The following is a 23374-nucleotide window of genomic DNA, read 5'->3' as shown; positions in this document are numbered from 1 at the left end:
CCCCAACGTTGATCTCACCCCTTCTTGCCAGTGATGTAACTTAGCCACAGCCTGCCACCCCCGTTTTGATCGCCTAACCGTGTGCGTGTGCGTATATGTGTGCATGCACGCGCGTACATGAGTGTGTCCTGAGGCTGTCTGTGGAGAATGCCTGTGCGTGAGAAGAGTGTTGTGACCTCTGCCAGACTGCCTTATACACACCACACACACACACACACACACACACACACACACACACACACACACACACACACACACACACACACACACACACACACACACACACACACACACACACACACACACACACACACACACACAAGTGTAATGTGTAGCAGATTTTTCCTGTGTTGCCAGTGTTGGCCAGCTGACACTGCTGACAAGAAGAACGGAACAACGCTGGCTTTGTCTCTCTTTCTCTCTCTCTCTCTTTCTGCTCTTTTACTCTCTTTGTTTGTTTCTGTATTTGTATTTTTCTCTCTATCGCAGGTTTCTCTCTCTCTCTCTCTAGCTCCACAGTCGCTGAACATAGCTGCACAGACCAAGTTGTGGAGAGCAGATGGGTGAAAACGGGGGGAAAGAGAGAGAAAAGAACTAATGCAGGCAGAGAGAAGGAAAGAGTGCTATACAGAGAGGCAGATAGGGAAGGAGAGAGAGGGAAAGTGCTAGAGGGAGAGACAGATAGGGAAGGACTTAGAGAGGGAAAGAGTACTAGAGAGTGGGAGAGAGAGAGGAGTGTTCTGAAGAAAAGCCTGCTGGTATTCCCAGAAGTTTAGTGTGAGGAATGTGACATCACTTCCTGTTATTGGTTTAGCCCTGGAACAGAATGAACCTAGAGACCTATAATTTTCATGACCACCAGCCAAATACCGGTGCATTTTGGTGGTGAATGAGGACGCCGGACCCATTCTACTAGCCACTCTGGCATGTAAATTTGAATCTGGATTTGTTGTTCTTAGAAGGACTTTGGCTGCAGCATTTTCCACATTTGAATCCACCAGCCACTGTGGACTAAGAACATACTTCCATTATCATAATCTGTTACTTATTGCAATATCAAAGACGTACTATAAAGTAGGATGAAAGTACAAAGAACAAGAAAGAGATGGCTGAGTTCACCTGGCAGACGTTGTTGCGTCTAGTTGCCGACAGCATGCTCTGTTCTGTACTCTTGGCCTTCTATCTGCTCATCTGGGGCTGATTTATAATAACACACATATACACACAAGCACACAGAAAGACACGCACCGACAGATAGAGAGAGACACACAGATAGATAATATCACAGGGCTGAAGTAGACTTCAGTAACAGTGGGTCAGTCCTGGTCGTACAAGATTTTTGTTTTGTACAGATCAAAATGACTCCCTCTCACACTTGGCTTCAAAGCGAGCAGGTGTATCGGTTTATTTTCTTATTATCCTATATTATGTATTTTAAGAAAATATAGCCTTGTGTCAGCTCAAAAAGGTGAGCTAACTGGGTAAACTGGCTTTTGGCTGTTTATCTTCCAGAACATCCCTTGTTTTGTTTGACTGTCAGTCAGCGCCATGTGTTTGCTCACGTGGGTGGCAAACCGCTTCATACAGTGACCAGACCTTTGTTGCATGGGACATGAACACTTCAAGATTATCATGTGACTCATATTGGGGCTGTATGTATGTAATGCCCAGTAGTGAAGTTGTATTGTTATATTGTTGTATTTCTTAAGCAGTGGTCAGCAGCACACAGTGGCTGAGTCATTGACTGGCAATGATGCTTTCACAATACTGTATTTGTGAACAGTCAGTGTAACTCCTGCGATCGGCCCCCACAACAAAAACCATGGCAGATTTGAAACCTAAAAGTAAAATAATCCCCATGCAGAACAGCACCACTGATTCTGCTGAACACTGCTATGAGGAGCGATACTGGGGCTGGCTAATGGTTAGCTTCTATAGTCTCATGGCAGGTTTGTAAAAAGATTTAGCTTAGCTCATTTGTCTCATTTGAAATTTGGACAGTCCAAGACAAAGATAATTTCATTCAACAACAAACATGTTGAGTTCAGAATGTAAAAATGTACTGCACTTTTGCATCAGTGGAGACGGGTTTTATGGCCCATTGTGCTACAGGGTTTGAATAGCATCTTTGAGCAGCCAGTTGTTTGGTGTGCTCCTTTCAGTGAGTCTATTAGCTGGGTTTCTTCACCTTTTATTAGGCAGGATATCCTGTGAGCCAAGCAAATGAACGATCTTATTCTTAATGTCGAGACCCACATTGAGTAGATGTTGTGTCTTAGCATGGAACCCAGGCTTAAACGCTTGTGCTCTTGTGGTGAGTGAATCTGAGGCCGTAGGATGTAGTCTCTTCACTTTGGGACCCAGGCTCTTTATGTAAATGCTGCTTTTATCCCATTATTTGTGCTGAGATTATAGATTGACTGATTTCTGTCATAGCGATGTTTAGTCAGTTAATGAAACACCTGGAGATCTATGTCTCGTAATGATTTTCTGATCAGGAGCTAACTGATGATTAACAGACTGGACACATTAACATCACAAACTGGATACATTAACATCACAGTGGCCACAACAGGCAGTCAAATATTCATCTTTTTCAATATTTTCAGACCATGCAGGGACACTCGGCACTGAACTCCAAGGCATTCCTACTGTAATTATTGAAGGCTGGTCATGTAAAGGCTCATAGAATCATACAAGAGGAGGAAGCTAAAAATAAGAAGCTGAAACTAAGTTAGCTATGAGGGGGGATGCATGATAAAAGGCTTGTTTATTATGCATTTTATTTTAACCCATTTAAACCGGGAACGCATCTGTGTAACCACTTAAACCATTATTTTATACTTTGGCTATTAAAAAATAGCAGGTATACAATATAGCTCATTGTGCGGAACCAAGTGCCGTGCTATGAGCTTGTAGATCTGCCATTTTTGAAAATGTGTGCAAATCTTTGAATATATATATTTTCAAAGCATTTTTTACTCAAATCTTTGCTTCTGGGGGTCCCTGGAACAACATATTTTGAGATGGGGGTCCGACATATTTTGAGTGCTACTACAACACTTACCTCAGTCCACACAACACACCATTCTCAGGCACACCACCGAACGCTGTCGTGGATCATTCATCCAAGTCCACTTTAACCCATTAAGACCTGGAACTGTGTCATTTTTTGATTTGAGCTAAAAAGCATTATTTTACACTTTATGCTATTCAAAAATAGCAGATATACAAGCTCATAGCACGGCACCGAGTGCCGCGCTACGAGCTTGTAGATCTGCTATTTTTGAAAAATTGTGAAAATGTGTGCAAATCTTTGAATATATATATTTTTAAAGCGAACATTTTTAACTCAAATCTTTGCTTATGGGGGGTCCCTGGAACAAAATATTTTGATGGGGGTCTGCGGCCAAATACATATAATTTTGGGGGTCCTTGACATGAAAAAGTTTGAGCACCACTGATATAGAAACATACGTTTTTCAGAAAACTGTTGAGATTTAGGAGACATGTAGAATCGGCTTCAGGTCTCAATGGGTTAAACGCAAATTCAATCTCTTTTCCTTTATCGCCCCTTTTCTCTCCCTCTCCCTTTCATTCTCTCCCCAGTGTTACAGCAACACCATCAACAGTCTCAACCACATCAGCATCCGCCGCCACAGCACCATCACCACCTCCAGCAGCAGCAGCAGCAGCAGATGCAGGCCCAGCAGGTCCCTGCTCAGGCCCTGAGCTCACCTGGCAGCCTGGCCCCGCAGCACAACTCTGCCGCGGCCATGATGAGTCTGGGAGGGCCTCTGGTGGCCGGCGCCAGTGGAGTTAGTGGGGCTAGCAGTGTTCAAGGTAAGTTCACTTGAGGTGAAGTCTTTGTATTGATCCGTTAAAACCGGGAAAGAATCTGTGTCATTTTAAGATTTCTTTGGCTATTCAAAAATAGCAGATATGCAAGCTCATAGCGTGGCACTGAGTGCTGCGCTATAAGCTTGTATATCTGCTATTTCTTTTGAAAATAATGAAAGTTTGTGCAAATCTTTGAATATATAGTTTTTTAAAGTGAACATTTGTGACTCAAATCTTTGCTTCTGGGGATTCTACAAATGCCTTCTAAACATTTTTTTTTAAACGTATGTTGCTATAATATCAGTGGTTCTCAAAAATTATATGTATTTGGCCGTGGACCCCCATCTCAAAATATTTTGTTCCAGGGACCCCCAGTAACAACGCACTATGAGCTTGTATATCCGCTATTTTTGAATAGCCAAAGAAATCTAAAATGATGCGTTCCCGGATTGATTGGGTTAACAACAGGTATGATGACATTGAGAAACGTGACACCTTTAAACCCCCCAGTGATTTAATATGAAAAAACAAATTCATTGATTTTCTTTTTTTTACACAAATATTATTATTATTATTATTATTATTATTAAGAATTATTATTTACTTTTGAATACGTGTGAGGCTCCATAAGGATAATTGATCATACTCTGTTGCTCATCAAAAGAGACGTATTTTCGAAAGGATTTTTATTTATTTATTTATTTTTCTGTTGAAAATATGTAATTTCTGTCGAGTGACATTTATCGAAAGGTCCATGGGATGAAGTATTAAATGATCTTTCAGGGTTTGCTCATAAGATTAGCAGTGATGAACAGGTGGGTTTCCTCTCTCAGGTGGAGTGAATGCTGTCGGTGTCAGCCAGCAGCAGAAGATGAGACTTCAGAGGATCCACCTTGAGAGAGAGAGGATCCAGAGGAGACAGGAGGAACTCATGAGACAGGTGACTTACACACATGCGCACAACACACACACACACACACACACACACACACACACACACACACACACACACACACACACACACACATGTGCGCGCAGATCACGCACGCATGCTCTTAATATGCCCCAAAAAAAAAACATCATGATGTGAATTCCATAAATATTATGATTATGTTTTCAATGGCAGTATGATACATGTACATGTATGCACATACACAGACTTTGTATACGCAGCACGGTCCATAGCAGGCTCATGGTATATCACTGAGTACATCATGTAAACACTTTGTAAAGGATTGCAGTCTTCTGCAGTTCTGATAACATGAATTCTCGAACTGCAATCTCCCTCGTATTTAATTAATCATGCAACTACCCCCCCTCCCCTGCCCACACACACGCACGCACGCACGCACGCGCGCGCGCACACACACACACACACACACACACACACACACACACACACACACACACACACACACACACACACACACACACACACACACACACACACACACACACACACACACACACACACACACACACACGTGCACGTACATACATAACCAGCCATGTGAACAACCATACCACATGATTATGCACATGAACACACACAGATGGAGCATACAACAACGTCCTTATGCGCCCACACACACACACACTCACACTCACTGACTCACAAGCACACATGCAGTCACTGTATACACACACTTGAATGTATACACATTCTCGCGTGAAGACATTCTCTCAAAGACCAAGACGGTGACCTCATCCAGGAAGTGTTTATCTTACCCAGAAGTTATTGGCTGGCCTGGAAGGAAGGTTGAGAAAGAGAGAAACAGTGTAAAGAGAGAGAACACACAGTATAGTGTTAGTGTTGTTGTTATTCTGTTGGGAAAAATACATTTTGTTAAACAGTAAACCCAGCCTGTGGATTTATAATCTGTTCTGTTCTGTTCTCTCCTCTCCTTTCCTTTCCTCTCCTCCTCTCCTTTCCTTTCCTCCCTCTTCTCTCTTACCTTCCCCTCAGGAGGTGGCGCTATGTAGACAGCTCCCAATGGAAGGAGACAATTTGGGTTCATCGCTGACCCCTGCTGGTGCCAGTCAGAACAACATGCCCGCCAACAGCTCAGACCCCTTCCTAAACAGGTAAATGCAGCCATGGTGTCGAAAGATATGAACAGTCTATATCCAGAACAAATATCACAGTCACTGAACCACCTTTTATTCACTATTACTCTTGCTTCGACTGATTGGATTGTTGCTGCAAACCCAAGACGTTTACTCTCTCGTGCTTGTATAATGGGAGGTATGTAATGAAGAAACTTGAGTCTTGAATGAAAGGACATAATTATGCTGAAGCTTCTGTACACTAGTTACTACAAAATGTTGTGGGTTTAACAGAAGAAATATGGAATGTACAAGCTCATGTTATTCCTCTGATAGGCAATTTAGTTAACAATAGCAACCATATTAAACCTCATTACAACCAGTGGTGGAAGAAGTACACTGATTTTTTTTTTAAATCAGTAAAAGTGACAATACCAATGTGGAAATAGTTACAATTAAGCATCCTGCATTCACATTTTTTATTGAGTAAATGTACAAAAGTGTTGCCATCAAAATATACCCATTCAAACCGGGAAAGCATCTGTGTCATTTTAGATTTTAACAATAACAATCTTGAAAGTAAATGAAAGAAAAAAATTGAATAATTTTGAATTACAAAAAAGTGTGAGAACTACTGGTTTAGAGGGTATTTGTAAAATCGGCCGCAGGGCTTAATGGGTTAAAGTTAAAGTTATTATTATACAGAATGGACCATTTCATAATAATAATATTGGATTGTAATAGTAATGCATTAATGTGTTCATCACTTTAATGTTGCAGCTGATAAAGGTGGGGCAGATTTTAATTACTTCATGTGCTTCTGGGTAGATTAACCTATAAATCATCATCATTTATATGTTAATGTATGTTTTATATTATCAAAATCTGTAAAGTAACTAGTAACCAAAGCGTTTAAGTATCTAAAAGTTAAAATGCTCATGTAAAGTCAAAGTACCTCAAAATGTTACTTAAGTACAGTACTTGAGGAGATGTACTTAGATACTTTCCACCACTGAACTCCTAATCAAGTGCCTTTATTGCCTCTGCATTTAACTGTTTTCTTTCCATACCACATCTTGGAAAATAGCACTCCAATTTTGATTTAGTATGATAATAATGATATCACCTTTAAAATAAGGCATTTACAAAATGACACTGGGAAAAGGGGGGTACCTTATCAACTGATTGAAAACTTTTAACAACTATTTTTACAGCATTTTTTTACCCCCTACATTCAATGCAGGGGGTAAAACAGCTTGGAAACTATTTGAAAATAGAGAAAAACTGCATTGCAGAACCAAAGCAAAGGCTTTTGGGTTGTCCTTCATATTGGGATGATATCAGGACTGGTTTTCAAAGCAGTCCGCAGAGGTTTGTTTGGCTAGCCCCCTACGTCGAATTTAGATTTCCCCAGATGTATCGGTAGGCGGAGATCTTAGCTCGTCTGGCAATGCAAGAATAGAATTTAGCCATCCATTTTTAGAATTACATAAAATGTATGTTTGTCTCTTCCTCAGTGGTCATTTCCACCACTCCAGAGAGCAGAGCAGTGACAGTGGATTGGGTTTGGGTTGTTACAGCATCCCAACAACACCTGAAGACTTCCTAAATAACATGGAGGAGATGGACACAGGTACACATACACACACTGGTTTTGCGAACATTTGGGGTCATTGCATTGCCATTCATTTCATATCCTCTAACCATAACCATTCCAACATGAACCTTAACCCATACAGATACATCCCTAACCCTTACCGTGTGAAACTGCAATAAAATCAAACACTATTTTCATCCCCAATTAGGGGATACATAAGTCCCCAATCAAGTAGTTTGATGGCCAGAACTTGCCCCAAAATGACTGACACACACACACAGGGATGTGAAAAAAGATTTTCGACTCATGCTCGTCTCGTCTCGACTCTAAAAATAGAAATCGAAGAAAAAGATTTCGGTTTTCTTTCCCCCCCCCCCTTTTTTAATATATTTTTTGTAATGGCTTGTTCAAAAACATTAATATTAACGTTGCTGTTTTCCAAAATAGCCAGTTCAAAATGTAAAAAATGATCAAATGTTTTCCAAATGGGAGAGGAACGGTGTGTGTGTCTGTTTGTCCGGTCTGGTCGTGTGCGCGCCGACTAGTCCTTCTTGTGCATGCTTGAAAGCTTGTTTGGAAATGGCAGCTTCACATAAGAGTGCGGTGTGGGATGATTTTGTCAAGATTGACGATAAAACAGTGCAATGCAAATTGTGCAGCACAAAGTATGCGTATCACTCGTCGTCAACATCAGTGACGTCAAATCACATTAAAGCGAGACACCTGGTCCCAAAGCTGTCACCCAAGGAAGCAGAATGGCAGACTTCGCCATTGTGATGACCGGCAGGTAGAAAATATCACTGATGATGATTGACAGCCAAGATGATAGTTATTATGCTTGTAATTAGCGTGTTTTAGGGCGAGCACTCTTCGCTGAGGTTACCTAACACTCCGTAAGATGTTATAAAAGTTTATATCCAGGCCATGAGGCCATAAAGCTACATATTGTTGAACGTGTTGTTACTATTATTATTTGTCATCTGGACGGAGAGCTCAGTCTGAAATTATTCCAATTGTTATTATTATTATAACGCAGTGTTCATTTTGTCGACTAAGACTAAAAGACTTAAGGTTTTGATATTTAGTCGACTAGACTAGACTAAGACTAAATCAGAATATGCTTCAGTGTAATTGTTTTTGACTAAGACTAAAAGACTTAAGGTTTTGATATTTAGTCGACTAGACTAAACTAAGACTAAACTATTTTCAGAAGACTAAAATAGGACTAAAACTAAATGGTGTGTTATTCAAAAGACTAAGACTAAACAATTTTCAGAAGACTAAAATAGGACTAAAACTAAATGGTGTGTTATTCAAAAGACTAAGACTAAACAATTATCAGAAGACTAAAATAGGACTAAAACTAAATGGTGTGTTATTCAAAAGACATCTACATTGCAGTATTGATACGTTTACTTAAGTAAAACATTTAAGTACTTTTTCCACCACCGTTTCCCAATGGTGTATATTTATCCGTCTCCTCTGTTCCTCAGGTGAGTCCCTGGCGCAGGGTACTCTGAACATACCCGGCGGGCCTCAGCCCAGCCGCTTCCCCGATTTCCTCGATTCACTTCCTGGAACCAACGTTGACCTGGGAACCCTGGAGGGATCCGACCTCATGCCCATCCTCAACGACGTGGAGTCAGTTCTCAACAAGGCCGAACCTTTCCTCACCTGGCTGTAGACACACATTGACACACACACAACAACACATTATGCATAAACACTGTACATAAGGTCAGAATTATACACTCAAATGTTCATTGCGCCGATGCATGCACATTTTATTTTTTATTTTTTACAACTAGCTGCATTACACTAAGAATGGACACACACACACACACACGCACACACACACACACACACACACACACACACACACACACACCTCCAACCACGCAGCAAAGAGGACAGAGCACTTTGTTAACAGCTTTAATACCATTCTGCACTTTGTTCTCTGCTGGGTATGTCTGAATATCATGGAGTTAGGTATAGGCTGGGATAACAGCAGATAGACAGAGTTAACCACTTAAGCCCTATTTCAAAGATTGTGAAAATAGTCAATCTACAAGTAGATCTGCTAATTTTTTTAAATACATTTTATTTCATTTTATTTTCATGAAATGACCAAAATAGGGATGCCAGGTTGAAAGTGGTTAATAAGCAATGACGAATGAATTATGAGGGACAAGTTGGTTAAAGGAGTACTTCACTTCTATCATTTAATCAACCCTGTTTAGTTTTAAAAGTACATTTTCTAAAGCATAAAGTGATGTTTTAGAAGCAGCGATATACTGGATACAAGACACAAGAGTGTTTTGGAGTTCATAAACAGATTTTTTTAATGTAGTTTTGATTTTTTACTTCATTTCATCAAGTATGTTCTTATTTTTGGGGGATTCTTCATTTGCCGTAAAGGAATGTTATACAAACGAAAATGATCTTTCTATTCAACCCATCACAGGGTGAGTAAATGATAGGAAAAAAAGTTATTTGTTTTGTGTCAAGTACTCCTTTAAACTCTGTCCATCCATTTGTCTATTGCAAAACCAAAGCCAGATGAATATAGTTTATTTGGTTTCATGGTCAATAGACTGAGTCCCTCCTGGGGTCCCATATAGTGATGTGAATACAGCTCATATCTCTGTCATTTGTTGTCCCTGGTACTGTGCACATAATGTTGCAGTACCATGTCTATCCACGAGAGGGGGACATTGCCATAGCTGCCAGAGTTCTAAGATGGCAGCAGAGTGCGAGGCAGTTGTAAAATGGCCTCCTATGAGTGTCAGCAGCCTCTGCAGCTGTTAACCAAGTCTAGCTCAACCAACCCAGCCAAGCACTATGACTTTCAGTGGAAAGCTGAGGGAGAATGCTCCATGATTCCCTTTGTTAAAACTGAACAAAAAGTGCTTGCATATATTTACCAATCAGCCAAAGGGGGACTGCTTTCCCATGTTTAAGCCAGCTTTGTAGGCTTACCAGGCGTTAGTGGGAGCAGATCTTAGGCGTAGCAGTCCTTCTCCGCTATACTAAAGCTAAACATATAATAGCCAGTCAGATCAAAGCATTTGTTCTAAGGTTTTTATACCAAATATGTATTTCCTGTTTCCTGTTGTTGAGACTATCTATGTATCATTAAACAAAAGCTTTAAATGGTCAAACCAATACTACTATTGATCATAAAAAGACAATGATGTTTTGATGAGGGTAAAGTAGCCATGTGAACAAGCAGCCATGTTGTTCTTGAAACTAGACTTTAGTGTTTTATACTCTTTTATACTCCTTCCTACAGTATTCTGTATTATTATAATTATCCTACTGTAAATTCAAGAGTTCAGTTAGCCTAGAATGGGTTATTACAGTATTCTGTGAACTTCTAGGTTTCCCCAAATGCAACAGAGATCCAATTTACATCTTTGGCCCACTGGTTTATAGAGGAAACCCCAAGTTCCCAATTTGTTCTATATGAAAATTGTCAACAAAAGAGGATCTTTGTCCCGTTGATTTTCAGTGAAAACATTATTTTTTTATCCCACTGGTTCTCAGCGGCGCAACATTTATATCCTGTTGACTATTAATGGAGCAAAATCATCAGTGATGTTAATAAAGTTTTGGAAACCACAAGGCCTGTTTTCTATACTGTAATCTGAAGTCTAGAGAGGTTGCATACACCGCTGTAGGACTTACATTACTAGAGGTTGTATTTTTAGTATTTATCGAGATCTATAATTCTTTTTTGTTTTGTTTTTGTTTTGTTTTTATAGAGATTTGTTGTTTTTTAATGAAATTGAGATTTCTAAGCACTACCAATCGGAGATGGCGTGACAAGCCATTTGATCAAGAAGTGTTTGACAGTCACATGATCAATCAGAAAGTGAGCGTGTTGGTGTTGATTACTAGTAGAAGACCAGGATGAACTTCCAGTCAGCCAGCAAGGACCTGTTAAGGGTAGTACATAAAGGAATATCTGACAGATACATTTTTCATGCAAGCTCCAGTGACTCGTAATTACACAGCAAAACCTTTAACTTTTGAGACTAATACTCTCAGATACATTAACTTGGGTTGTGCTGTGTTCCAGATAAGTCTGCTATACCAGTCAAAATGGAGCTAATCTTATTACCATTGACAAGAGCTGCTACCTTGTCAAGTTTTTCAAAAAAAGATAAGGCCATAATTTGAGTACTGGATAGACTGATCCCAGCTGATTGGAATGACCACAGGGCTGTTTTATTGTTAGAGGCTAGGCTTTATGGTAACAGTTTTCTTTTATATATAAGCTTGTTTAAAAAAAAACAGTAAAAAAAAAACAGCAACTGAGAAGGTTCTATTTCCAGAAACATGTTGGCCAGTGTTGACCTCGAATGCCATATTGTTTCCTGGTTTTCTGCTCTGGATAGTTTGTTATAGCTGAACATGATTGGCGACATCGCCCATCAGCCGCAAATGATGCGTTGACATGACAGCTAGAACCTATTGAAATCAGTGACAGTAGCATGGTGATGATGTATTTGCAAGTTTGAACGCAGAGTCAAGTATTGTGGTTCTTTTTGGCTTGTTGCTGTTCTTATGATACTGTTACAGGTCAGAGGCATAGGCAGACAGAGCTTCAATTTGTCCGTTTTTAGTGGCACTCTACAATTCACGTGACGGATGATTTTTTTGTGTTGCTTGGCATCATGCCATCATTACGTTATGGTGGGTTGTGTTTTTAGCTGCCACGCTGAATTGAGTTCACATTCAGCTATATCAGGAATTGCATTTTTATATAATCTTGTGGCAGCCTATGAACAAACCGCTCTATCACTTCATATTTGAATTGCTTGAACTGAAAGTTAAATAATTTGAACTCTGATTCACAATTAGCATGTGGTTGGTATAGTTACCGTGGCAACCGTTGTTGTCTACTGTTGATGCTTAGGACCAAGGCAGTGAGAAAGGCTGTGAAGGTTGTTGAAACACTAGGAGATGAACAGATGAGTAGGGGTGGTGGGGTGGAGGAGGGGCCTTGGTTAAGGGTGAACAAGAAATGTGACTTGATAAAAGTGTTAGCATGACAAGAAAAGCTATGTTCGTGATGTCCTAATGGCAGAGGGAGGGAAGAAAGGAATGTAGGAGAGTAGTAAGGGAGTAGGAGGAGCAGTTTGACACCTGCACTCAAGCGTATGATCAATGTATTCTGAGTAGTCCTTTGAAAAACATGATGAACTTGACTGGGGAGCTTTGAAGTGTACCGTAGATTGGAGGCTATGTATCAATCAACCTTTTATTTAAATCTCGGAAATGCATTGAGGGAGTGAGCCTAATTTTCTATGCTGCCGAGTTGCAACAAAACAATATTTGTTCAAAAACAATTGCAATGAAATACAATAAGATGGAAAAAAATCAAGTTGTGAAATTGCCTTATTGGTAACAATGAGTCAATCTTTCAAAGTATTTTATGGTTTGTTCCAGGCATGTGGAACATATGTACACATGTAGTAGTAGATGTTGTCTAAATGAGCTAGAGGGAGGTGTGTGGGGTGGGGTGGGGTGGGGTTGACTGTCATGTGACTACTGGGGGTGGGGCGTTACAGTTGCAGAAGTTAATTAAATTGACTGAGCATTCAGAATGTGCTCAAATCAACATTCCACACAAGATGTGGAATGCCTTTTCTACCCAATTCAGGTTCTATGTGTTCAAATGTTGGGCTAAGAAAATGCCATGCTACTTATTCATGCCCATGTTTCCTTAAAGCAGTGTTTCTTAAGCTATGGGTAAGGACCCAGAATGGGGTGTTTCCCCCTCTTTTTTTCTTTTCTTTTTCTTTCTTTTTTTTTTCATTTTTTTTTTTTTGAGGGTGGGGGGGGGGGGGGGGGTTGAGTCCCAGAGTGAAAGACATTTACTCAGTTTGCTTCCCCATATGACAAGTGAGGAGTACTAGTATGTTTTAATGAGCCTGAGTCTCATGGTGAGAGACTACATTCATTTTAATCCACGTGCACGTGATGATGAGTACATGTACTGTATTATTGAGCCTGCTTCCCAGACAGATTCTAGGGTGATTAGAGAAACAGGATACTGAGGATAGCCCATTGATATGTCCCGACCCAGAGTTTAAGATCCCCTGCTCTCCAGTACTACTGCTTTGTTTTAAGCTAGTCTTTTCCTATATAACTATTACAGGGCTGTACTTTCTTATACTCTGTAGCGCTCCGAGAAGATGATGCAATGTAATGATGTCTGAAATCTCTGAACAAAAAAATAAATAAAATACAAATAAAATGGCATTAAAATTGTATAATTTGTTTAAAAAAATAAATAAACTGGTCATGACACCACAAAGATGATGTTGCTGTGTCTTTCGTCTCATCCTTTCAAACTCCACCTAAAGCTACATTTTTACTTATTATTTTAGTTGTGTATAAATTAGGCTTTTCTCTTGCCATTCTTTCTTTTTTGTGTTTTACAATCTGTTCTCTTAATTGTCTTTTCCTTCCTCTGAAGGAAGACAGAAACAAGGACTTTGAGAAGCAATGGCAGTGTCCTGGCTGGGCCCATGAAAGGAGATTGTTTGAAGTCCCTACTCTCCTAGGGTGAAAGATGCTATCTGCTCAAAAATTTCAGTAGGCATAATTATCTTCTCAAACTTCTAAATGGTACACAGACTTCTGCTTCAATCAGTGATATCTTGTGTATTATTTTGCCTCTGTATTATTTTGTTTATTAAAGAATTTAAACGCATCCCCCTTTTTTGATACATAAGAAACACCTAAGTTACATTTATGAAGATGGCTCACAACTCTTGTTCAATTCTCACAGAAATAGTTTATTTCATGTAGATTAAAAGGCTGATGTGTGTTTATTTAATGCACCTTAAATAATTGACTTCATAAATCAAACTTCTGTATTTCTGCCAGATATTTTTAATCGTAACCTTTTGCAATAAAGGCAGAGCTGAATCCTGAATGACTGAGCCGCATGTAACTTCAGTCAGAATACTGTTGTGTGTGCAATCCCCTTGTGGAGAGCAGGACATTGCTTTAAAAGCTTCAGTGAGAACTAACTGATATGAAAATAATATTTGTATATGTTATTACTTTTGTAATACTGCTATGTAAAGGAAGGTCACAATATACACCTCTGGAGTTTGCATTCAGTGCAAATATTTATCCCGATATTATAACTATATGCCCCACCCCACCCCCCCTCTCTCTCTCTCTCTCTGACACACTCTCACTCACTCACACGCACACATGCGTGCACACAGACAGACAGACAGACAGACAGACAGACAGACAGGTTCCAGAGAGTAGACCCTTGGACTACAGTGACTAAATGCACCTTTATCGTATTTAGATGTTGGTGCAGGTGCCTGTGCACCTGTGCCTGATGAGCTGAGAGTTCTAGGTTCTAGGTAGTGGTGAGCAGATCAGAGATGCAGATCATAAGCAGTAGCCTACTCTCTTTAGTCATCATTTTATTTTCAAAACACTTTAAAAATATATATATATCATATAATATTTTTTCTATAATGATCACTGAGCTTATCACAACTGAACTTTTGACGCGTTCACACATCATGTCCACCAGATGGTGCTATTGTAATGACTTGCAGATTAGACCTGTGATAATCAGTCCCTTCCATCTGCTGCGGGTTGTTGTCTGTGGCCAGACAGTAGATGTCACCTGTCTGCAGTGATTGAAGAAGTACTCACATGTTTTAGTAGTAAAAGTACCAAAAGTATCAATACTGCAATGTAGATATACTCTGTTAAAAGTAGAAGTCCCGTATTAAAAATGTACTAGAGTAAAAGTACAAAAGTATCAGCATCAAAATATACTTAAAGTACCAAAAGTAAAAGTATTCATTGTGCAGAATGTTCAATTTCACATGTTCAATGTATAAAAAAATCTTTTGAAAATAGCAGATCTACAAGCTCACAATGCTTCGCACTGCGAGGTAGGCTATTGTGAGCTTGTAGATCTGCTATCTTCAAATGACCAAACTATATATAGGTCTGAAGTGGTTAGTGTGTTTTGTAATAATAATCAAAATCTACAGAGTAACTAAAGTTTTCATGTAATAGTAGTGAAGTAAAAGTACAATATTTTCCTTTGAGATGTAGTGGAGTAGAAGTAAAAGTATTGAAAATTGGAAATACTCCAGTATAGTAAGTAAAAATACCTCAAAACTATACTTAAGTACAGTACTTGAGTAAATGTACTTACCGGTAGTTGCTTTACACCACTGCTGGTACGAGACACCTGTCAATGTCTACATGAGTCACCAAAGATGGGCAGTAAACATACAGCATAGGCCACAATGAAAACGGTCAACTTTTAATCCCAATTCAAACAAATCACACTTAGATTAAATTCCTGCTTTTAAAATTAACTTTTGAATTTTTGTGTTGGATGAGTTAACCATTTGAACACATTCCAAAGAGGGTTCTTGGGACGCATTGTGAATTCATAACTGTCTGATGCTATTCAAGTGAAAGCACATCTAAAGGCATGAAGTTCAGAGGAAATGTCAGCATCCATATTTAACAGGAGAACCTATTAACTAAACCCTTATTTTCTATTGGATGCAACTAAATATATGGCTCTATGCAAATCATTGTAGGCTACTTATACAACAGAATAATCATTTTATCTCTGTCATTCTGTCAGTCTGTATGTTTCTGTCTGTCTGTCTGTCTGTCACACACGCACACGCACGCGCACGCACGCACACGCACGCGCACGCACGCACGCACGCACGCACGCACGCACGCACGCACGCACACACACACACACACACACACACACCATGTAAACTCTTTTTCTGTGGTTCTCAGCCTCAACACAGTGTTCTCACCTGGTTAGACCCAGTGTAGACAGGGTGGCAGAGCAAATCTATTGCATGCTGTGTGCGTTGATTGAGTGAAGGAAGGTGCTATGGGTAGGGAGGAGGAGAGGAGGGGTTGCAGTGAGGGGGAATGATATAGTTTATGGCTGGGGTGCAAGGAGGGAGCGTAGGAGACTGAACCACCAGAGACATCACAGATACATGGGTCAGCAAGAAAGAGAAAGCAATGGTGTGAATGGGAGTATTCTACAGATGGGGAGTGGAGGTATGGAAGCAGAAGGTTCTTAGTTTTGTTTTCACAGAGGATCCAATCCAATCTTAAGAACGTTTTGCATGGCGTGAAACTGATTGAGTTCTTTTTTTTTTTTAGGAATACATTTCAGGAATAAATAATCAACATGAGAAAAAATAGTAGTGTGAGTCAAGATATATTTTATCCATATCCTTTCCCACATGTGCTTCCATTTAGATTTGATAGTTCTCAGGTTCACAAAGACTTCCTTTTTGCTGCCACGGCCCACGGTCCTCATCTCAGTGATATTTCAGTGAATGAAGAGTTGGCTGCCTGTAGAGGGGATCAGATTCATGGATCAGCAAGAAAGTTTCTTTGTTCCAAGGTTCTTAATTTTTTTGGGTTGAATCAGTCTTTCGGAATAACCTTTTGCATGGCATGAAACTGAGCGATTAATTTAAGGCTACTATATCCTCTCTCGGTCTATTTGGGTCTACTAGTACCAACTTAGGCACTTGGCAGGAGGATGCGGAGGACAATCACATAGCAACTGGATTTCAAGACATATAGGCCTACTCATGCTGAAGAATTTGGTGACCCATTTTTAAACCTTCACCTGAACTACCTTTGGGTCTTAAGTCGGTGCTTGGTGCGGACTAGAAGAAGTATAGGCGAGTACGACAGTATGGATGTCTGATGGTGGTTGTGGTCGAGTGGGGGGTGGATTCTCATTCACAGGATGACCTCATCCAGGCTCCTGCCCCTGGGAGCCAGTGAGCTCATGGCTCTCATAAAAGAAAGAGGCATTTACGGTCCTTTAACTGCCTTAGATGTGTCTCGACCATGTAGGCACAATCCAATTTACTTGGCTGGAACCTGGTTAATGGGACATGTGTGGGAGGAGGGATTACTGTGCCAAGTGAACAAATGCCTCATCTTTCAGTCAGGTTGAATAGGCTTCAGTACCTTCGCCATTGAACTCACTGTGGATCCTCTTGTTTTTTTGTTCAAAAGGCAGAACGGATGATGGGAGCATTCAGATTGGCATAAAAGCCTAGGAGAAAGCAGATACAGTTTCATAGGCCCATCATGTGGCAGTAATCGTTTTTTTTAAACTAACAGTGAAGAATAGTTTCAACCTTAAATCGTCTCAACCTTAAATCGTGGCTCTTCAATAGGAGGTCCTCAGAGTTAGGCTATAGGAGGGTGACAATTTGTGCGTGATGTAGGATGGGGGTTTCACCCCTACAACGATTGAAATGTCTGACATTAATACTGTATGATTCCAACATAATATTAGAAAAGATATGTGTACAAAAAAACAAACACAAAAACTGAAGATAGTGCTGTCATGAATCTTGCCATCAAAGCTGCAGCATCCCAGGAGGAGACCCCATGCATAGGCACTTAAAAGAAAAACATGTGGATTGTGGAATACTTCAGTTCCAAGCTAGACCCAAACCTCTCAACAGTCATCAGACATTGATGAGACAGTCAGCTAAATATGGTGAGCTATTATGAATAAATAGGGGCTCAAATCCAACCAGAGGCCCCCAGCCGCATGCCACCCCACCACCCACCGCAATCATCAAATAAAGCAGAAAATGCCAAAGTATTAAATAATTTACATTAAATAATAATACATAAATAAAAATCAAAACCTGACCCTCTCCCATGTGTTCTTTCGTTTTTCTCTTGCAGTTCTTCTCACTCCTCCTCAGGTTCTCAGGGAAAAGATTCCCATTTTGCGGCCAAGGCACTACTGCACTGAATACCAGAACACTCGCCCCAAAACACTCTCACCCCGGGGCAAATCCGGCGACCAGAGGAACGGTCACCATCGCCACCAGGTATTCCTAAACGTAACCTCAGTAAAACTATGTCTAAACTAAACCTAACCTTATTCCTAAACGTAACCCCAGTAAAACGGTGCCAAAACCTAACCTTGTTCCTAATCTTAACCTCAGTAAAACTATGCCTGTCAAACCTAAACGTAGTTATTTCTAACCTTATCCTCAGTTAAAACAAATACAGGAATACAAGAACCGCTGGGGGCGAGCGTGTTTTGGGGCGAATTTTCCGGTTCCCACTGCACTCACCTCCACTGATGTGCTGATGTTTCAGTGAATGAACAGTCGGCCGACTGTAAAAGGGGAGGCTGCTCCATTGGGAATGAAGCGCCTCCCCTTTAATCGCGTGGCTGGCTGGGTTTCTCTCTCGTATCGTAGCTGAGAGTGAGTTCAGTTGCTCTCACTTCTCTGCACATCAGTTGTTCCCTGGCGGAACTCCTTTCTGTTTCAGTGCTTTTCCCTCTGCGCAGAGATCTGTGGAAGATCTGTTGTTTTCTCCCTGTCGTTCTGCAAGAAACAGACAATTTAAATTGAAGGGTTTCTTAGTTTTCTGCGCTTTTCTTTTGCCATCAACATGAAGGAACGCGGAATAAAGCGCACGAATCCAAAGTGTCTGAAGTAGCCTACTGAATCAGGTTAGTGACAGTGGTACCAGATTCATAGCAGCGCAACACCAGTGGGATTTAAATGTGTGGATCTTGTTGGTTTTTATGAGCTCTATAAGAACTTACAATTCGCTTAGCTTTGCTATCACTCTACTTCTTTATTTGTTTTGCTTGTCAATATATATTTTTATTCTTATCAAAATTTTACTGACTGCAGTTGAGGCAAAACAAATGACAATGATATAGTATGCTATATTAAGTAAAACCTGCCAGCTGCTTTGATTGATACGCATTTAAGGTCGCTTTTGTTTTACTACGTGGGCGTGTGTTGTAATTGTAGCACTTGCATGGGTTAAAGTCCAACCGTTAGAATGTTATTGCTCCAGAGTCAAAGACCAAGCCCAGCTGTTGAGTGTCTCCTGTTGTGGGTCCATAAGGTGATGTGGAATGTGTCTGTGGATCAGGATCATTGTCTTGCTTGCACAAAGATTTGAAAAGACCAGTGGATATGATAATATTTAACAATTGCCTACATTTTAATTATTTAACTTGTTGTGATATAACTCTACTGGCCAACACACACACACACACACACACACACACACACACACACACACACACACACACACACACACACACACACACTGTGCTAATCTAATACATTTAATTACCTTTCTCAGACAATCTAGGAATCATCAGACACGATGTCAAGCAACTAACCTCCTTGTCTCTATCTGCAGCCTCTCTTGACCTTCATCCTGCTGGCCCTATCATTGTCCTGGACGTTCTGCTGCCATGGCCAAGTGGCTGAAAGACTACCTGAGCTTTGGCAGCAGGAGAGTGCCTCCTCAGCCACCCACACCGGACTACACCGAGAGTGAAATCCTCAAAGCTTACCGGCTTCAGAAGAACCTGGACTTCGAAGACCCTTACGAGGACTCCGAGAGCCGGTCCCGGAGCGAGTCGGGGACCACTGATTCCTCCACGCCGGCTTTCGGGTCTCCGCTGAAATCGTCAAGTTTGGATATGAAGTCGCCAAAACACAGACTGATCAAGGTGGACTCTCAGGAACTGGGCCGCACCAAGATCCTCCTCAGCGCTATCTCCCTTGAGGACCACCAGGAGCCTGTAAGAGTCTTCCTGGCCTCGTCTGTTTTTATCTTTATTTCTTTGCATAATGTGCGGGCTAAGGGAAGTTGAAGCCAGAAAATGTAAAAAAGAGAAGTTCACATGAATAATATATGGAGGGTAAATGTTAGAACTTGGTGTGGCCCTTATGGCCTTCAGTGGAGGAGAACGGAGAGAATTAGTGGAAAAGGACAAACACCAACCCACCTCCTCTCCATCACTAAGACAACTTTATTGATTAGACTCCTTAAGCAAGTGACTGGTGACGTGTGTCACAAATATGCGCTGTGTCCATAAATCACATTAGGTCAGAAGCGCCACATAAATTGGCCGTCCTGGATGCTTAATGGAAGAAAGTGTTATTGATGGCTTGAACGGGCCAATATGTGTCGGGAGGGGCCCACACAGTCCCCTGAGTTTTAGTCCTCCCATAAATAATAAACGGGATTTGGTTTAGCAAGCTGAGAGAAACGCCTCATCTGAACACATAGGGTGTGGGGCCATATAGTGTATCATGGTGATATGTCAGGTGCCGTGCGCGGGCGTAATTTATGTCACAGTGCTATTGGTGTCATCGGGACTGCTGCCTCATCTTGGATATATACCGGTTGTGTGGGCAGTTAGAACACAAGCACAGCTGCTGGGAGAGAACTGTGTGGAGTGAAAAAAGAAAAAGGAGTGAGAGGTGGGGGAAAGAGTGGCAGAGAGATACGTACAAGAGACAAAGACATAGATAGAGCCTCGCCATGTGTTTTTTCTTCTAGGGATTTGTCTTTCTATTCATTCAACCCACATGCTGAGTACGTTAAGCAGCATATTCCAGGGTTTTACTACTTTCAGTGCTGCTGTTAAATCCATGACTCTGCCTGCCTTTGGAAAATGCTACAAGTGCAAAAGTGTGTCTGAAGTGCGTCGGCGATGTGGTCTCTCCAGTTGTGTCGATAACCTCCTGTCTCTCCTCCGTCCTAGTGCTGCTGCCCCTCATTAATTTCCCAGGGTCTGTGGGAACATCCATGCTCTAATTAACATTGCAGATTCCCTTGCATCGATAACCTGTTACAGAATCCACGTGGGATTGGGATGTAATTTTGTGAGGGTGTGTGCATGTCTAGCAGGAGTTTGGCCAATACTCCAGTTCCTCGCTCAAGCGCTTGTCTGTGTCAGGGAGAGGGAGAAAGAGAGAGGACAATACAGACAGAGGGAGAGAGAACGGGTTAGTGGGCTCTGTGTGTGAGTGCGTGAGTGTGCGTGTGCATGAGCATGTGTGACCATATGGCTGCCTTTGTAGTTGATGCTGTGCCAGCTGACCACTGCCTTCCTCCTGTGCTTGTATGGAGGAACAAATGTTCTCAACCAACTCACCAACTCCTTCAGCGAGTCATTTTTCGGGCATGCATGGCGTACTGTTCTCAGATGGGAGCAAATCATGTTGGGGACTATATCATATATTGTAGGGGACATTTGAAATACATACATAGTACATAAAATAAAAAATAATTTGCCCCGTTGGCAGTGATGTGGTACTCCAATGTTAGCCGTATGTTTTTCTGCCTGTTGTTTGGTGAATAGCAATCAATTCAAAAAGAGCCCATAATAAAAGTTCAATGTACAATGTCATGATTGTATATTTGTATACTAGTATAACCTCTAACCACTCACTAATTAGTTATGGGGCTTTTGTGTGTTTGTATGTTAGAATGGCAATGTTCCATTTTGTCACATTGATACACCAGAAATGGAATTGCCCCATTCATCTTTAATCCATTCAATCCGGGAACGTATCTGTGTCATTTCAGATTTTAGCTATAACCATAATTTTATACTTTGGCTTTTCAAAAATAGCAGATATACAAGCTCATAGCGCACTCTGTGCCACGCTATGAGCTTGTAGATCTGCTATTTTTTTTTAAATCATAACATTTGCTCAAATCTTTGCTTCTGGGGGTCCCTGGAACTAAATATTTTGAGATCGGTGTCGGTGGCTAAATACATATCATTTTGGGAACCTTTTTGAGAACCACTAATATAGCGACATACTGTAGGTTTTTCAGAAAACTGTTATTAGAATTAGAAGACCTTTGTAGATGCGTTCCCGGATTGAATGGGTTAAACATCCAGGTTGTAGAAGTAGTTCATTCTAAAATGAGAAATGATTCACATTGTAAAAAACACCTGCGTCTACATGTTGGAAGGGATAAGGTGTATTTTTTAGATAATGCAATTTATGTGTTTTGTACCAAATTGGCTTGTGTCTCTTAGGTTGTTCCATCTGCACCGTTGGCCAGGGACACTGATTACTCGGACCCATTTGATGCTCGACTGAATCCCCGAGCAGAACCGGACCTTGGACACGTTCCCTGTGAGAACAATAGCTACATGGAACCTTATGAGGCTCAGCGTGTCATAACAGGTAATGGTCTCTGGTTTATTGGTTCTCTCTTTAATGGTTTATTTGTACATCTTTAACCTTGTCTAATAGGTCCCTTTGGAAATAAAAAAGGCCATTCATTGCCAGTTTAATGTTTTGTCCCGGCATTCTTAATTTATTCACTTTGACGACCATTCGTTTAAATAATTTGATGTGTAATTTCATCCATTGAATGCAAAATGAATCAAATCAAATCGAAATGAAGATTGGTAGACGATATCAATAGTGAAGCATAACCACACTCACTATTTCTCCATCTTGACAATGTGTTACATTTGGGCATTCAAGCCTTCATCAGGGTGTGTAGACTATATTGGTGTCACACAAGAATATTTTTGAAAACAGTCATATTTTAGTGTAAGTTATAAGACTGATGCCTCTTCAGATGTTACAACTACATGTTTCAGTGTGCTTTGAAACCATACTATAGGTCAAACAGGTTTTAAAGGTTTACATTAATCAGCTATGCAACTGCTTCAGATCTTATCCTGCATTCCAGATCCACCAAATCACATAAAAGTATTGTCAAAGAAAAGAAATGTAAGTGTATATTTATGCATTCAATGCTGTTTGTAGAGTTATTCAAGAATTCCTCATTATGGCTCCCTTCATTATCCCTTCTTATTTTACTAGCCTACTATTCATTCATACTGAAATATTTCCGTATCATCATAACTCATTATTCTGATTGTCCTAATCAGAATCAACACTTTTGTTGTAATAGTGCAGCCTGGTCTACAGGTCACTTTAGTGGGCTTTTAGTTGTTTACAGAAAATTCCAAGACTGTAAAATGCATTTCACTTACTTACAAGT

The 23374-nt window shown here is 40.6% G+C and overlaps 2 protein-coding genes across 6 annotated transcripts in view; both read left to right on the top strand.

Moving 5' to 3' along the window:
- Positions 1–12992, top strand: part of wwtr1 (WW domain containing transcription regulator 1) — a 32275-nt gene extending 19283 nt beyond the window's left edge. For 2 of the 3 annotated variants that reach the window (XM_084067622.1, XM_084067624.1), the window contains 5 exons: positions 3610–3843; positions 4674–4780; positions 5807–5925; positions 7404–7519; positions 8977–12992. In XM_084067622.1, the coding sequence (XP_083923748.1) occupies positions 3610–3843; positions 4674–4780; positions 5807–5925; positions 7404–7519; positions 8977–9167 (767 nt within the window). In that variant the 3' untranslated portion in view covers positions 9168–12992. The remainder of the gene's footprint in view (positions 1–3609; positions 3844–4673; positions 4781–5806; positions 5926–7403; positions 7520–8976) is intronic. The other variant, XM_084067623.1, reaches the window with a different exon arrangement.
- Positions 12993–18840: 5848 nt separating this feature from the next.
- The window catches only part of shdb (Src homology 2 domain containing transforming protein D, b), a 31049-nt gene continuing 26515 nt past the window's right edge, over positions 18841–23374 (top strand). For all 3 annotated transcript variants that reach the window (XR_014601526.1, XM_084067626.1, XM_084067625.1), the window contains exons 1-3: positions 18841–19034; positions 19745–20132; positions 22392–22542. Coding sequence is in view for 2 of the 3 variants with exons in the window: in XM_084067626.1 (XP_083923752.1) it covers positions 19800–20132; positions 22392–22542 (484 nt within the window). In the remaining variant the exon portion in view is untranslated. The remainder of the gene's footprint in view (positions 19035–19744; positions 20133–22391; positions 22543–23374) is intronic.

The sequence above is a fragment of the Gymnoscopelus microlampas genome (assembly GCF_963454915.1).
Source record: "Gymnoscopelus microlampas genome assembly, chromosome: 9".
Taxonomy (NCBI): domain Eukaryota; kingdom Metazoa; phylum Chordata; class Actinopteri; order Myctophiformes; family Myctophidae; genus Gymnoscopelus; species Gymnoscopelus microlampas.
The sequence above is the reverse complement of the archived record's forward strand: the minus strand, read 5'-3'. Positions and strand labels throughout refer to the sequence as shown.